We start from the raw sequence: 14,950 nt of genomic DNA, 5'->3' as shown, positions 1-14,950 counted from the left end.
AAAAAAAAACAACACAACACAACCCGTCCCCCGGCTGGTGGTGTACCCTGCGTTTTAATTGCCGAATAAGGATACAATTCAGTGATGAGGATGACGGTATTCTTTTTCTCAAAGGCGTCCTGAAAGAAAAGGATCCTCTCGTGGTCCAGCTTGGAGAGCAGGTTGATCTCTTTACGGGCAGTCAGCTTCTTCTTGGCCCGCGCAGAGATGAATTTAGCAGCATAATCCATTTTGCCAACCTTCTTGGTTACACGTTTGACGTAGGAAAATGCCCCTCTGCAGGAAAAAGGTGTCTATCACTATTTAACGGAATAGAAATATGGTTCCAATGCAGCCAATGGTTCTTCTTGTATCTTCATAACATCAAGGGGTGGGATTTTAGATTACAAAAAAGGGCCTTACCTTCCAATTTCCTTGTGAATGTCATAGTTGTCAGTCAGTCTGCGCAACTTCCTTCGAATTGTCTCCTCGTCATCCATTGGATCTTCTTTAAGTTTGGCTGCAGTAATGAGACAAAGGGAATTGACTTCAAATAGTTAAGTTGCTGAAACGCGCTGTTGGCCATGCAGTTGTGCCTCTGATGAATTGACCTCTCACCTTTATGAATAGTGAGTTCAGCTTTACAGGACACAGATCCTGCCAAGTTCCTGGCAGTGCAGGTGTAAACCCCGGAGTCTTCTGGACGAGCGTTTAGGACCACCAGGGAGCATTCGTTATCATCATACACAAATGTGTAATGACTGCTCTCCGACAGCAGGGTGTCGTTCTGAAAGCAAACACTCAAGGTTTTGGCATCGGTTCTTCTGAGATTTATGAAAAGTTTTTTTTTTTTTCTTGGTGTCCACCTATTGAATTACGTTTGATTGGTAAAATGGATAAACACCTTGAACCAGAGGATGTCAGGAATAGGTTTGCCCTCCACGACCACAGCAAAGCAAGGGGTCTCCCCTGCACAAACGTCCAAGTCCTCCATGATAGTTTCAAACGTAGGTGGAGCTATGGAGAGAGATGCAAAGGTAAAATAGTTCCATCAGCTTTAGATGAACAAATAGATAGATGGATCAGTCTGCTCCTCACCTGCCATCTCCACGTTGAAAGTGCAGCTGTCGCTGCCAAACTTGTTTGATGCCACAAACTCCATCACTCCGATGTCAGCACTCTTCACCTTGAGCAGCTTCAGCGTTTGCTGGTCGTCGTCTGGCATCGTCATCTCGTACAGGCCGGGCTTGCTGGAGAGGACCACTCCTCTCCTGTGGGGAAGGGTTTGGGTCAGTCAAGACACAATAACAGACTTTTGTAGCGTCGCTTCTCTTTGATAATCACACAGCCGCCTGTGTGCGTGCACATGCTGGATAAGATATAACAGGACAATACATCCATGTATGAACAGAAAATGCTCATAGATACTAGGCGCGGATACCTCTTCCAGAGGACGGCGGCGTTGACATGATTGAGGGTGACAGTGATGGTGACTGACTGGTTCTCCATCACATGTACGGTATCTGGCTTATCAATAATCACAGGAGCCTCCTGGAGATAGGGACCTAAAAGAAAATGTGCACACAAATCATATTTATTAAAAGGTTCATTCATCCACACCAATGGATGGATGGACGCTTTGAAAACCCGATGGCACCTCGATCCAGGAGCTGCACCGTGTCGGTGGTCGGTGAGGGCTTGCTGAAGGCTTTGGAGGTGATGGTCAGGATCCTGAAAGCGTAGCGCACGCTTTTGGAGAGAGTGGTGATGGTGTAGCTGGTTTCCTTCAGGCCAGAAGCTATGATGGTCCACTGGATGGAGCCCAGGGCTTGTTGCTGGACGGCATACATCAGGGAGCTGGGATCTGAAAAGAAACAAGATTTCATGCAAAAAGCTACACCAAAATGTTGCCACAAAAACACAGCAACTGTTTTAGCTGCACTTCTAGGAAGCTTATTAATTATCATTAAATATGTTTTAGAAATACAATATATATATATACTGTATGTGTAGTGTTCCCATTTGATCAAATCTAATCGGATCATCATTCCTTCGTACCAATGGAAGGGTCCAGCCTCCTTGGTTTCTTCCAGCTTAAAGTGATGGTTTTTCCAGTGATGGATTCTATCACTGGACACCCATCCGGAGGATCCGGGAGGATATCTGAAAATGACAACAGATATTTCAGATCTGCCTTCTTTCCTGAGCAAATCCGTTCACACGAGCAGTCCCCACAAAAAAAAAGAATCACCTGTGACATAGAGATGAGCATAACAGGTGGCCTTGCCGACTTTGTTAGAGATGACACTCTTGTAGACGCCACCATGCGCATGGCACACAGAGCGGATGACCAGACTGTGGACGTCACGAACTACAGCAGGAAGCAGAGATGAAAGGAGAGGAAGGATACTGGCCTGTTAGCATCTCTATGCGATTTAGCTGACTATAACAATGTCAAATTAAACTGAATGAGACTGTTGAATTAAAACGTTCATTGTTATTTAAATGTCTGAAAAGCAACCTCTTGACCTCAGTCTAGTGTTGACTGTGCATTCTCAGAAGCACGGTGGAAGCAGCGGGACATTATGACAGTGAGGCGTCTCCGACTTACTATTAAATACGACCATGACCTTTGCCTAACCTCATTCAAGTTACCCAAACGTAAAAACAGGTCTTCAGCATAAAGATGGCAGATTGAAAGATGCTCATATGAATTGGTTATGTGTCATATGGGTCCTTTTGGAGGGCACAGTGCTCCGTTTTAACAATGCATATATATTTTACTAGGGACTAATTACATGCTCAGAACAATAGTGTCAGTCTAATCAGATACTACCATAATGGGGTTTCATTTAGTCTATAGAAGTAGTCAATTTATTTTCTAATTCATATAACTTATTAAGTTATTTTCCATTTGTATTTTCATTTTTTCTTTACTTTTAATAAAAATGCCAAATCACAGGAAACTGAAATAAACTGTGTTTTGTGTTTTGCTGGATGTTTTTCTGTTCCAAGCTCCTACACTGTGTCATCTTTCTGTCCTCGGTGCTCTCTATCCGTTTGCCATTGTGGAACCAGACGATGGTGGGGTACGGCAGGCCCGCCACTTTGCACTTCAGCACCGCCTCCTTGCCCTCGATCACATCCAGGTCGTAGAGGGGTTTGATGAAGTCAGGCATAGTGAAACGCTCCACCTCGTTCTCGGGAACCTCTGGCTCCTCTGGGATCGATGGCATTTTCTCCAGTTTAGCCCTGAAGGAAAGGAAAGATTGAAGGAAAAAAACGGAGAATTAAATATTAAAATCCATATTCTAGAACAGGCATTGAAACACACACAAGCTGCGGTGTCTCACATCTGCGAGGAGATGGCTGGCCGTGGTTCTTGAATGTAAAGTTCGGCGGAGCTCTCTGCGTCGCCGTGACTGTTGCGGGCCGTGACGGTGTAAAATCCTTCATCCTCATTGGTCACATGAGAAATGAAAAGAGAGTGGCGGCCGCCCTCCTGGAGAACACGGATGTCCTCACTTTCTACAAGTGGATGGTCTAAAGGGAATTTTTTCTTTAATTATAATGTGTTTTAAATAACAATAGGAGAAACAAGTAATAATAAATCCATTCCTTTTCATGAATGATGAATAATTAATCATCAGGAAACATAATGGTAATTGACAGGGACAACTCCATGATGAAATATGAATATTTTTGCAGTATTGGGAACTGTGGAAACATGTCTTACTGCCGCAGCTTCACATCAAACCATTTGACTGGTGAAACATGAGCATTTATTTCAGGAGGTAATGGAACAGGGAGCAGGAGGAGCCACAGGGGCCCTCAGATCTGCACACCTCCAACCTCACAGAGAGGTAACCAACTATTTTTACCTCCGCTGTTTGCAGACTCGTGCTACACGTTGCATACAAATCAGAACAATGGGATTAAGGCCAATAATCAACCTGACAAACAATAGTCTATTTTTCTTTATTGTGCAAACCGTAGTATTTTCACCACATTTGCTGTTATCACCAGTGAATATGTAATAAACTCAAAGATTGTCACATTAGAGCCTGAGTGCAAAGGCAGTAGAATCCTACCAAAGTGGCTCCAGACGACCTTGGGAGGTGGCGTCCCACTGACTTTGCAGTCAAAGCGAGCGTTACGCCCCTCAATCACCTCCAGGACGTCCAGCTTGCGAGTGAACAGAGGCTCAATTGATGGGAGGACTTTGAGTTTGCCGCAAGACGTCACTTCCTCTGAAGAGTAAAACATTGTGTTCAGAACGACAGACACATTCTAGTTCAGTTGACATCACACAGTGTTGTGATGTTTATTGCCGGGACGCACCTTTAGCTGTGCTGAGCTTGCACACGTATGTCCCGCTGTCGTCCTCGTGCACGGAGTTGAGAAGCAGCCGGCACATCCTTCCATCGAAGTGCATTTTACAGTTGAGCAACGCCGGTTGGATCAGTTTCCCGTCCGCGAGCCAGTCCACATCGGTGTCCTTGGGTCCGATGACGTGACACTCGAACAGAACCGTCTCCCCGGCGTTGGCTGTGAGGTCCCTGACGGGGCGGATGACGGCCAGGCCCGGCTCAGCTGGTGGCGCTGGATGTAATTGAAAGGGCATCTTACTGCTGTGAAGTTGTACTTGTTGCATAAGTTTAATGGTCAATATAAAGCGTTTGTCTCCGGACTTTGGGCCACAGAATTGATGTATATTTCTTAATATTCTGAACAAGTCAACTATCGTCAGAGATTTAGTGAAACGTGGACCAACAGACACCTGTGCATTTCAAATGGAGCGTACCTTTTACCTCCAACTTTCCTTCACACTGCTTTGTCCCATACTCATTAATGACCTTACAGGTGTAAACCCCAGAGTCCGACCGCAATGCTGACTTGACGGTCATTTCACAAGTGCCGTCTTCTGTCTCTCGTACAATGTGGCGTGGGCCGGATTTCACCGTTACTCTGTCCCTCAGCCTGCCGAAGAGGACAGTTAAGGGAACAATTGTGGCTCGGTTTTCAACCAAGAGAATGAATCATGCACACGCTTTTTTAAAACTTAATTTGTGCAACGAGGGATGACCAAGCACACAAGGGGGTGATACCGTATCCGGGATTGCCAATATTATGTTTAGGACATTGTTTTCTGCTTTTGTCTCTTGAGAGTTGTGACTAACTCCAATAACAGCACCTGCCTTTGTGATTCAGCCTACTCTTATCGCCTGTATTAAAGGGATAGTTGACATCTTTTGAAGGAGGGTTGCATAACAACGGCCAATGCATTGCACATAGCAGATGAAGGCCGCTACCCTTTTTGGGTAAACAGGAGAACCGGATAGGAGGCTAAGCTGTGGATGGGGGCACCAAAAAGCACAGCTGAAATTACATTTTTGAGTGGGATTCAGAGTTTGATAATGATGTAGCTGTATCGTGTGCATCTTTTGAAATCTCCACCCCTCCCACTATGGGCCTGTGTCCACAAAGCGTCTTTTTCTGAGCAGCAGCCTTTTTGTCGATTGTTCCCGATGAGTCAAGAGAGCGTCCCTAGAGAAAAAGGGCTGCAGTACTCTTCGTGTGCGGCTGCTCAAAGCTGTAAATTCAAAATCTCATGACTTCCGTCACTGGACAAGTACCATCGTGACAACGACCCAAAGGCCTACTTGTGAGGGATTTGTGTTGCCGTTGAGTGTTGTGGTGGTAAAAAATCTTGAATTATCGGTCTGTGATGATTAGTTAAAATTCAAAAAGCTCAACTTATAAACGCAAGAGCCCTCATAGAGGACTCACCACTTGTCTGATGTTCATCTACGTGACTTATTACTGATAAAGCAAAAGGCCATGCACTGTTGCCCTGTTACTAATTTGCCTTATGAGCAAAATACACCACCAGTAGTTGTAGTTGTTTTCTGCAGAATGTAGAAGAAAAGGAAGCTGTGCCGACTGGAATGCACCCGACCATCCCAGAAGTGTGAAATTATTTTTAATTCAACACCAAAGATGGTGCTCTAGTAGGTATTTGCAGCAGCAGGCTGCTGCATGTAGGATTAACTAAAAAAGCAGAGCCCATGCTCTTGTAAATGAAGGACCATGTTGCCCAATTAACAGAGAGAACATTTCCGGCTTCGGTCTTTTTCTTGAAAATTGCTGGCAGTAAACCGAAATATGAAATGTTCCCAGCCGTTGTGATGGCTTAACAACAGCAATGAAGAACCACTGGCTTATAGAATGTACAATGAAGTAGTTCCATTAGATGGGGCTTTCTTTTGGACGCCAGTATTGCATGTGGATGTCTAAAAGAGCTCAATACTTCAGCCACATTTGTGTTTCTGGTAGAAACGTGTATTACTCCTTCATTACCTAACAATATTACCTCCTTTATTACTGTAATACCCTTTCTGTCAACATGGAGATTGCTAAGCAGGAAACATAAATTTTCCACTTAATTTTAACAGATGCAAAAAAGCAGCATGCTCCTGACACACCATGCAGTCAAACAAGCAGGGCCCATGCTTTGTGATAAAGTAGTTTCCATTTCCCATGCAGGTGGGGGGGGGACCTACCAATAGAGCAAGGGTTTAGGTTGTCCACTTATTCTGACGGACATGGTGACTTCCTGTCCTTCAATGACCACTTGATCACTCATTGTTACCTGTTTGAAAGTTAGAAGCAGATTCATTTTTTGTACCTGCACGTTTTATTTGACACATTGTAGCAGGATACTCTTTTACAATGCTGAAAATATACAAGTAACGTGTAGATATTTGCTTAGACAGAGCTCTGCACAGTCTCACCAGGAATGCTGGAGGTTTCCTGAATCGTGTGTCGACAGTTTGCTCAGGCCCTCCAAAATCCATGCTCTCCTCCAGAGGACTGAGATACTCCTCATCAGAGGTAATTGGGCTGCTGATATCTCTGGGGACACCCAGGTTCCCTTTTGGCTCCTGCACAGAATCTGTAAAAGAAAGTCACATTATGTGTTGGGGTTTCCTGCTTAAATTAAAATGCAATTAGAGTGTGAGATGTCAAAAGTGAAATCCAAACAATAGTGGATTTGCAGTGAGTGGAGGCAGTGAGCCTCAGTGGGCAATTTATAGGTTCAGTTTCGACTGCGAGTTACTATGGTAACTATAAGTGGGGTTGTTCAGCTGGAATATATGGCACAGGCATTTTGCTCGGCGAGAAAATGAAAAGCAAGCAGGAGAGCAGTCAGCTGAAACACAATGCCATGTTTGTAAAAAAGAGATAACCAAGAAACAAGGTGGAGAATAAGGCATTTTCACATTCTAAATTGTTGTGAGATACCTTGGCCTTGTTTTTAAATGTTGCATAATATGATGATGTGGATCAAGTAGAACAAACAACATTTTTGTTAGTCAAAAATGAGGTCTAAAGAAACCGTTTTTATTGTGGCGCTAAAAAAAAAGCATTCAGCTTTTTTTTGAACGTGTTGCTTGAGTAGATTTATGTTTCAAACGTCGCATTTGGTTTCTATGAAGATATTTCTAATATAGGTACAGCTACTACTTCTGCTCTTCCTATTTCCCTGTTGCGGTGGATAAGAACCCTTTGTCAGCGCGAACGCTGATTCAGGTTTAACAGCAGGGCCACAAAAACCTCATCATGGGTATCAACCTAGATAGTTGATTTTTATAATCAAGGATTTGATTCTACTATTTAAACCCGCTTGAAAAATCTTTTCATCGTAACATTTCTCCGTTCATGATAAGAAAATAGCATTTAATGCCATGTTAAATGGTCGGACTTGTAGATTTTAAACATACCTGCTTTGACTATAAGAGTGGCACAGCTGGACGCCCTGCCCACCTGGTTAACAGCAGTTACGCAGTATTTTCCACCATCATTAACTCTCGCTGATTTGACGAGCAGAGTGTGGCGTTCGCCCTCTACTTTGACAGCGTAGTTTGGATTGCCACTTATTTCTGCATTTTCTCTCATCCAGGTAACTACAACAGAGAGGAACACAGATAAGATGGGTAATGTTATTTTTGTGTTCTGCATGCTTAGATACACAATTTAAAATGTTTGGTATGTTGGTGGAATACCTTCAGGAATTGGGGTGCCGCCAATGATGCATTTCAGTGGCACGTCTGCGCCAGCCGATGCTACAGTGTCCTGCAGGGGAAACTCAAATACGGGAGCCTCCAGTGGGTCTTCTTCGGCAGAAACATAAGAGTCATCGGACGAGTCTGCGCAGTTTGACAAAAGACAAGTCTGAAGTTATTTTTTCCACCTGCGATCAAGTTAAGAGGAAAAGTCCCTATATGAGCAATAGTTTGATTAAACATGAAAAGCAAGCGGACTGGAACTCCACACGTGAAAGAAGCACAACAAATCTAACCTAACTCTGGAGACATGGGTCGAGGGCGACGGTTCTTTCCTTTGGTCTTCAGCTGGCGTCCCTCTTTGGCACTACCAGTTACCTGCCGAGGCTCACTTGGTTTCACGTGAACACCCTCGTCCATCTTTTCATCTTCAACGATAATCTTAGGGATTCTTATCTTAGACAGATCCACTTCCATTCTGTCCTCTGTTGGGGCGATCGGTGACATCCTCTGGGGTTTTATGGGCGGCTGAGGAGCAGGATCTTGCACAATGACTACCCTTTTTTGAACCAGTGGACTTTCGGGTCTGTTTTCTAATTTTCTTAACGCTAATTCTATTGGCGTCTTTCTTCCCGAGGTCTCATCCCTTTGTGATGCTTGCAAAAGAGATTCCTGGATGTGAGGGGATTCTTGCATTCGAGACACCCTTTGCACAAGCGGACTTGGTGGCCTTCGTTCAACCTTGCGTAACGTCATCTCAGCAACATTTCTGCTGGGAGAATCTTCCCTTTGCAGGTGGTACAATGCGGGTGATGATGATCTCTGAACGATTTCCGTCACTGGACTGACCCTGCTTAACTCTCTCACGGATCGTTGTCCGGGCAAGTCGGATAACTGCATGGACTCTGGGGTGCCTGCAATTTCTCCAAATCTACTGACCGTTGGAGACGTTACAGCCGTTGATCCAGGGCTTGCTGTCTTTTGGGGTTGCAGAACGTACTGTTCTTGCTGTGCTTGCTGCTGTTGCTGCATTGGTTGCTGATTATAACTCTTTTCCTTCTGTTCTTTTGCCCAATGGGCACGTTCCCTTTCTTGGAGCTTTTGAAGGACTTGTGGAGGGATAGGTTCAATTTTCCTCAAAGGCAGGCGCTGCTTTTTCTTAAGAGTAAGCTGTTCAGTTGAAAAAGACTTCTTCATGTGAGGCTTACCAACGAGCTTCTTGATGCGCTGGAGCTCCTCCGTGAACTTGTTCTCAATGTCTTGAACTTTTTGGGAGTAGCGAGGTTTCTCCTCCAGTGAAGCAGCTCTCTGTCTAAACATAGATCTTCGTTCAGCGGCATCCTCTTTCAAAGCTTCCCTTAGGTCTTCCCTTGAACTTTCGCGAGAGATGCCCAGCCGGCTTCCTCCATCATCGGAATCTACCGATCCAGCACGATTGAACCCTGCCCAGGATCCTCCTGAGATGGAACCTTCTGGAATATCAAGGCTTCGCCTGCGCTCCTCTAATCCACGAACCTTCTCAAAAACTTTTGAGCTCACCCTGGTAAGTTTCGGGGACGGTCTGAGGGCAAATTCTTTCCGGGAGTATTCGCTTAGCGGCGTCTGTGGCTGTGAGTCCTGGGTGTTACCTTGGCTGGCGGGTTTTGGCTGCTTCACCTTTTCTTCAAACTCCCCAGGCACTGTGTCTTGGTAGTCAGATGGAACAGTGTTTTTTTTCCGAAAGCTGAGAGGTGTAGTTGAGCCAGAGCGACTTGGCATGGGGGAGGTAGAGGGACGTTTGATGAGTCTTGGAGATGGGGGTGGGAGGGCTTGTGGTGGAGATTCTCTTGAAAAGTTGTCCGACGGGCTCCTGAAATAAAGGATTTGAAGCAAAATCTGTTGGAATCGCTGAGGTTGTCACTATTTAACAATCTGTCTTACATTTTTGTAATGTTTGTATAATGCAATCATCACAATAACGTGTTTTTTTGTATGTTTCTCTAAACTATTAGGGTTATTAGCGTGTTTCTGTCTTGCCTGGTTGTGTTTGAGGGATCCTCATGTCCACGTGTGCTATAGTCATCTGCAGCCCATTTGTCCATCACTGCATCTCATGTAAAAAGGAGATATGAAATATTGTTCAGGTAAGCCATTGGGTTCCTACATTGATTATGAAACAAGGCAAATGTGTAGCTGGTCATTTTTTTAGTTTTCGGGGATGTAAATGCGACTTTCCCCAGCCTTGTTTTCAGCCAAAGCAGGCAGGTGTTTTCACTTAAAAAGCTTTGTTTTAACTACTGTTCATTACCTGCCCAGCACCAAACAAAGACAAACAAACTGCGACATTAAGCAATTAGCAGTTAAAGAGCCACGGACATATCTTTTCATTAAGTAGACAGAAATACTACTCCAATTAAATACCAGTCAAACTGCTAATTCAAGAAAGGGGAAACATTTTGTGCTGGCAACATGGTGGATACCTCTATGCACATTCTGGTCTTCAAACTCTCCACCATCTTCTTTGGTCTCAAATTGTTCATCATCTGTTGTTTCGGAATCTGAAAAAACATATGAAACCATTTCTTGTGAATTTAATGTTTTACTACAACTTTTTCAGAGCACCATTGGTGGAGAAGATTGCTCAAGTGAAACAGAACTTGCAAAGACAATCATTCATGGTATTTACAAAATGAAATATTTTAACCTAATGTGGAAAACTACGTTTCCATTTTGTCATCACACAAAGGAGAGAGAACACACTGTTACTATAGTAGCCAATGGACTACATTATCTTATTAAGTCTTTATTTGTAAAAGTCCATCAAATCATCTAATTGCAAATTCCTGTTGAGAATTATATTTAAGTTTCTTATTAAGTTTAGACCAGAATTCCTGCTGTGAAGAAAGAACATGCTATACATATATACATGTTATATTACAATATTTTGATTAATACGTCACTTAACTTGAAATGTTGCTAAACTAAATATACTAAATTGGCAGTTTTCAATCATTCAAACTTTTCTCATTGGTATCTGTTAGTTAAGTATTTGAGAACAGCATACATTGGTACAAAAATAAAAATCTGTATTTTAATTGAAAACGTCTTATTTTAAAACATAATGTGTTCCAGCTGTACCATCAGAAAGATTTTCCTGAGAGAAAACCCAGTCATTGGTAGAACTCAAAATAAACAGCGCTGTTGAGTCATTGGCATCCTGTCGGCTCTCGTGGGGTGTTTGCTTCAGAGTAGGTGGAATTAAAATAACATAAAACAGGAGGCTATCTGTTGTTCGCTTGCAGTCAGAGCACAACAAGATTGTTAGTCACTTTGAACACAATGGGCGATGAATTCAGTATAAAGACCAAAGCCTTGTGTCGCAGATGTTTTATATGTGAGCATATCCTAAATATCACAACATTCATTTTTTACAGCCACAATGAACTCACGAGCATCAGCAGATTGTCTGAACCGGAGGTTGTTCCAAAACTATATTGCATTAATCATTGAGATGATCTGGGAAACAATTGTTTTCCTTGCCACTCATCTCCAAAGGCCAGTTGTTGTATTGATTTACAGGCTAGAATTTAAGTGACACTCAACATCTTACATGAGAATGTCAGGTTTAAAAGAGATGGGTAAATACAACAGCATGTCTCCCCTGGTTTTAATTCTATACCAAAGATGATGGTGTTATTCGGCAAATAAAAGCAGCGATCCGCGGCATGGAAGGAGAACAATAGATACAGCGTTGGAGGGGGGGGCCCCTGGTCATTCACACTTAAGCCTCTCAGCAACAGCGAGGTATACGATTATCTGGCTCCTCCATCCACGGGGCACAAAGAGGAAGCACACTAACGTTTCCTTCAGCTTTGAAGTTCTGGGGAAATAAATGTTTGAAATGAGACAATCCCTTGTTATAGACAAACGATAGAGATGGATCATGTCATTTACATTACATGTCATTGATACAGACAAACATGGATGCTCACATTCACGCAGAAGAGCCAAAGCAATTTCTCAACCTCAGCTGCTTGTCTTTGTGTCACAGCGTGGGGTGCGAGGGCAAGGAGGGAGGACTCAGATGCAGAGATGATGAAAAATAAAAGGACTTTAATAGTCAAAGAACTCAAACTCAAAATCACTCCAACCAAAAAAACAGGAAGGAGGCGAAAACAAAAACCAAGAAACACAAACAAGGACCTGAAACCACAGACTTGACTTACTTGAACACATGGACATTCGACATGTAATGACGCCACACAAGACAAGAGACTCACAGGGCTTAAATACACAAGGGAGGTGCAGGTGATTGGACACAGGTGGAAACAATCAGGCACGGCAGACAATCACAGGGGAAGACAGGACGAGGCAGGAAGTGAAGTTACCCAGGGACACAAGAGACATGAAAACTACAAACTAAAACAGGAAGAGAGACCAAACCGTGACACTTTGAGAGGAACCAGAGTGGCCCCCGGAGCGCATGCACACAGAGGGACCCCACCCAAACCAGGGATGGGGGGAACCCTGCTCGGCACACCGTGGATGCCAGGGCTTCCCTTGGGATTCGATTCAGCTGAATGTATCGCACAAGGTACTTTTAATGACTTCAGATCATTTGATTGATGACAGATTCTATCTCTTCTGGTGTGTATTTTGGTTGAGGAACAGAGAGCGAAAGGTGATCAAGATGAACTTTATCCTGGTTATATTTAGTTTTAAAAAAAACTCAATGCAAGTAGTAGGAATGTTCCAAAAGAGGAGTTAGAGATTATACAGCTCAAAAGTGGGGGATTGCAGTGGGTTATTACTGTATATCACACAATAATCCCAGAATAGTCTGGCTCATCAAAGTCACTTCAACCCTACAGGAAAACACATCCTCTCCTATGAGATGTACTCTTTAATCATCTCAATGTCTTTGCCCTGTCTGTTGTTGCGACAAAATCACATTTGGCCTTCAATTATCTTTTAATAAACTTCTTGAATGTTGGTGTCAGTGAAACATTTGTTTCAGAGAAAATGCTGTTTTCTATTGGCCAACTTAAATATATTCCACAGCCATGATTAAGGATGTACACAGCAGCTCCATCTCCTTTCATCAAATGCTTCTGTCAACATTAGACATTGAATATTTTTAAATGTATATACAGGTATATAGACCTAATGTGACGGGGCTTTAGGGGAAGAACCAACAACGCCACCCGACGCTTGTTTGTTCTAATTAAAAAAGGGTTTTATTAGAGAAAACAATAAAACCAAGGTAAGCGCAAATCACTAAAAGCAGGGTTAAGGTTATAAAAACCAGGCAAGATGAACCCAGCAAACAACACGGCAAACAAAACAACTGAATAAAAAAAGCAGAAAGTAAACTGAAGAAAACAAAAAATTACTAAATATAAAGTGACAAAACCAGCAGGTTCTCTCTGTACAGCACAGGACCAAAGAGGGGGGGGGGAGTGGGGGGCTTTGTGTTGTTAGTATACAGAATTTAACACATACAATTTAACACCAACACAATATGCAAACAAACATACCTGTACGGCACAGGTCCAAAGGGGACTGAGGCCATGACGCCAGGTGCTTTTTAGAGGCGGCACTAATTGGCAGCAGACAAAGCAAAGAAATAGCACTTGCCTGATGTTTTTCTTTGGTTGAAGTGGCTTTGTTTTTATGGCCACAGTTGGTATGTCCTTGACAGATATTTTTTTTTTTGGTCTTGGCTTGTGTTCAGCAGCAGGGTATCCCCCGAAACGCGCTGGGGGTTCCGAGCCAATACTACACGCCTAAATCAGGACATTTTCTGGCAAAGGCATCAGCCATTAATAGCCGACTTTGTCGTAAAAGACTCCACTTGTAGTATGCTGCTTCTCTGCTGACATGTAGGTCGAAGCATCTCAATCAAACGCAAAGACACGCGGTGAGAAGGCACTTTGGTCCATTACGTAACAAGTTGCAGCCTCCGAGAGTCAGCGCTTCCTCTGAGCCCAAAGCACAGAGCCCGGATTCCCATCTGCAGGTGGGGGTACGTCCGTTTAATGCATATCATCCCCTCGGAGGGAGCCCCCCTGTCCAAACAATAGCCAGCGACAGTGTGAGCATCCCCCCCCCCCCACCCCTGCTGTGTTCCAGCCCACAGGCAGCGCACTCCGATAGGCAGAGAAAACCAGTGGGAGTGATCCAGCCCTCTCCAGATCACCGTTGTACGGCATTGGTTGACATCCTTTCATTTTCTCCCTTTCCTCCCCATGTGTCTGCGTCTCGTTCTCTGCCCGGTGGAATGAGCCGCTGAAGAGGAGGATGGGAGGGGGGTGGGGGGGGGGGGGAGGGGCTGCGCGGGGACCTCCTCGCTCCTCTGCTGGAGGCGCTCGCAGGCTGTTGTGTCGCCGGCGGCTTACACCGACCACACAAAGCAAACCCCATTTCCCAAGGAAGGGTTTAACTGCTACGCACTGAAGGAACAAAGTAGCTGTTGCATTGGACGGGACACTGTCAGCTGCTGCTCATATATTTGGGTTAACGTTGTGTCCTCGCCCACTGCATTTGGAAACCACTTGGTATCCAGGAACACTTTCCCCCGGAGGAAAAGGAACAGGCATTGCTGCTCACACATTGCGTTTCACCAGCTCACTGCACAGAAATGGCTTCACTCCGAAATGACAGAGCAGCAAGATGTGCTCAGGGAACCAAATAGCACAGAGGACAGTGAGACTAGATGCTCACACCTGTGGAGAGTCACATTTTCAAATCTCCTCAGGCCTCCACGGCGCTGGCTTTACAGCCGTATACGTAGAGCTACATCTATGATAACTCATTGAATAAATCCTGGTTGCATTGTCAGTCACGCTCTACCTGTTGGGTTTTTTTTATTTATAAGATCACCATTTGTCCATCTATGCAGCGTTCATCTTTTTCTTGTGGTTCTA

The 14,950-nt window shown here is 44.1% G+C and overlaps 1 protein-coding gene across 3 annotated transcripts in view; it reads right to left on the bottom strand.

Moving 5' to 3' along the window:
* spegb (striated muscle enriched protein kinase b) overlaps positions 1-14,950 on the bottom strand; it is a 31,814-nt gene that overhangs the window by 12,800 nt on the left and 4,064 nt on the right. The window contains exons 1-22 of one of the 3 annotated variants that reach the window (XM_037488380.2): positions 13,562-14,284; positions 10,505-10,582; positions 10,062-10,128; positions 8,342-9,894; positions 8,046-8,189; positions 7,764-7,946; positions 6,774-6,934; positions 6,543-6,631; positions 4,784-4,959; positions 4,321-4,581; positions 4,071-4,229; positions 3,333-3,522; positions 3,002-3,231; positions 2,231-2,350; positions 2,038-2,142; positions 1,637-1,843; positions 1,421-1,544; positions 1,078-1,250; positions 884-996; positions 598-766; positions 403-499; positions 76-276 (exon numbers count right to left, since the gene is read on the bottom strand). In XM_037488380.2, the coding sequence (XP_037344277.2) occupies positions 76-276; positions 403-499; positions 598-766; positions 884-996; positions 1,078-1,250; positions 1,421-1,544; positions 1,637-1,843; positions 2,038-2,142; positions 2,231-2,350; positions 3,002-3,231; positions 3,333-3,522; positions 4,071-4,229; positions 4,321-4,581; positions 4,784-4,959; positions 6,543-6,631; positions 6,774-6,934; positions 7,764-7,946; positions 8,046-8,189; positions 8,342-9,894; positions 10,062-10,126 (4,520 nt within the window). In that variant the 5' untranslated portion in view covers positions 10,127-10,128; positions 10,505-10,582; positions 13,562-14,284. Of the gene's footprint in view, positions 1-75; positions 277-402; positions 500-597; positions 767-883; positions 997-1,077; positions 1,251-1,420; positions 1,545-1,636; positions 1,844-2,037; positions 2,143-2,230; positions 2,351-3,001; positions 3,232-3,332; positions 3,523-4,070; positions 4,230-4,320; positions 4,582-4,783; positions 4,960-6,542; positions 6,632-6,773; positions 6,935-7,763; positions 7,947-8,045; positions 8,190-8,341; positions 9,895-10,061; positions 10,135-10,504; positions 10,583-13,561; positions 14,285-14,950 lie in introns of those variants that run through there. The other 2 variants (XM_037488378.2, XM_037488379.2) reach the window with 2 other exon arrangements.

This window comes from Pungitius pungitius, chromosome 10 (assembly GCF_949316345.1).
Source record: "Pungitius pungitius chromosome 10, fPunPun2.1, whole genome shotgun sequence".
NCBI classification, from domain to species: Eukaryota; Metazoa; Chordata; class Actinopteri; order Perciformes; family Gasterosteidae; genus Pungitius; species Pungitius pungitius.
This window is presented reverse-complemented; position numbering and strand designations above follow the sequence as displayed.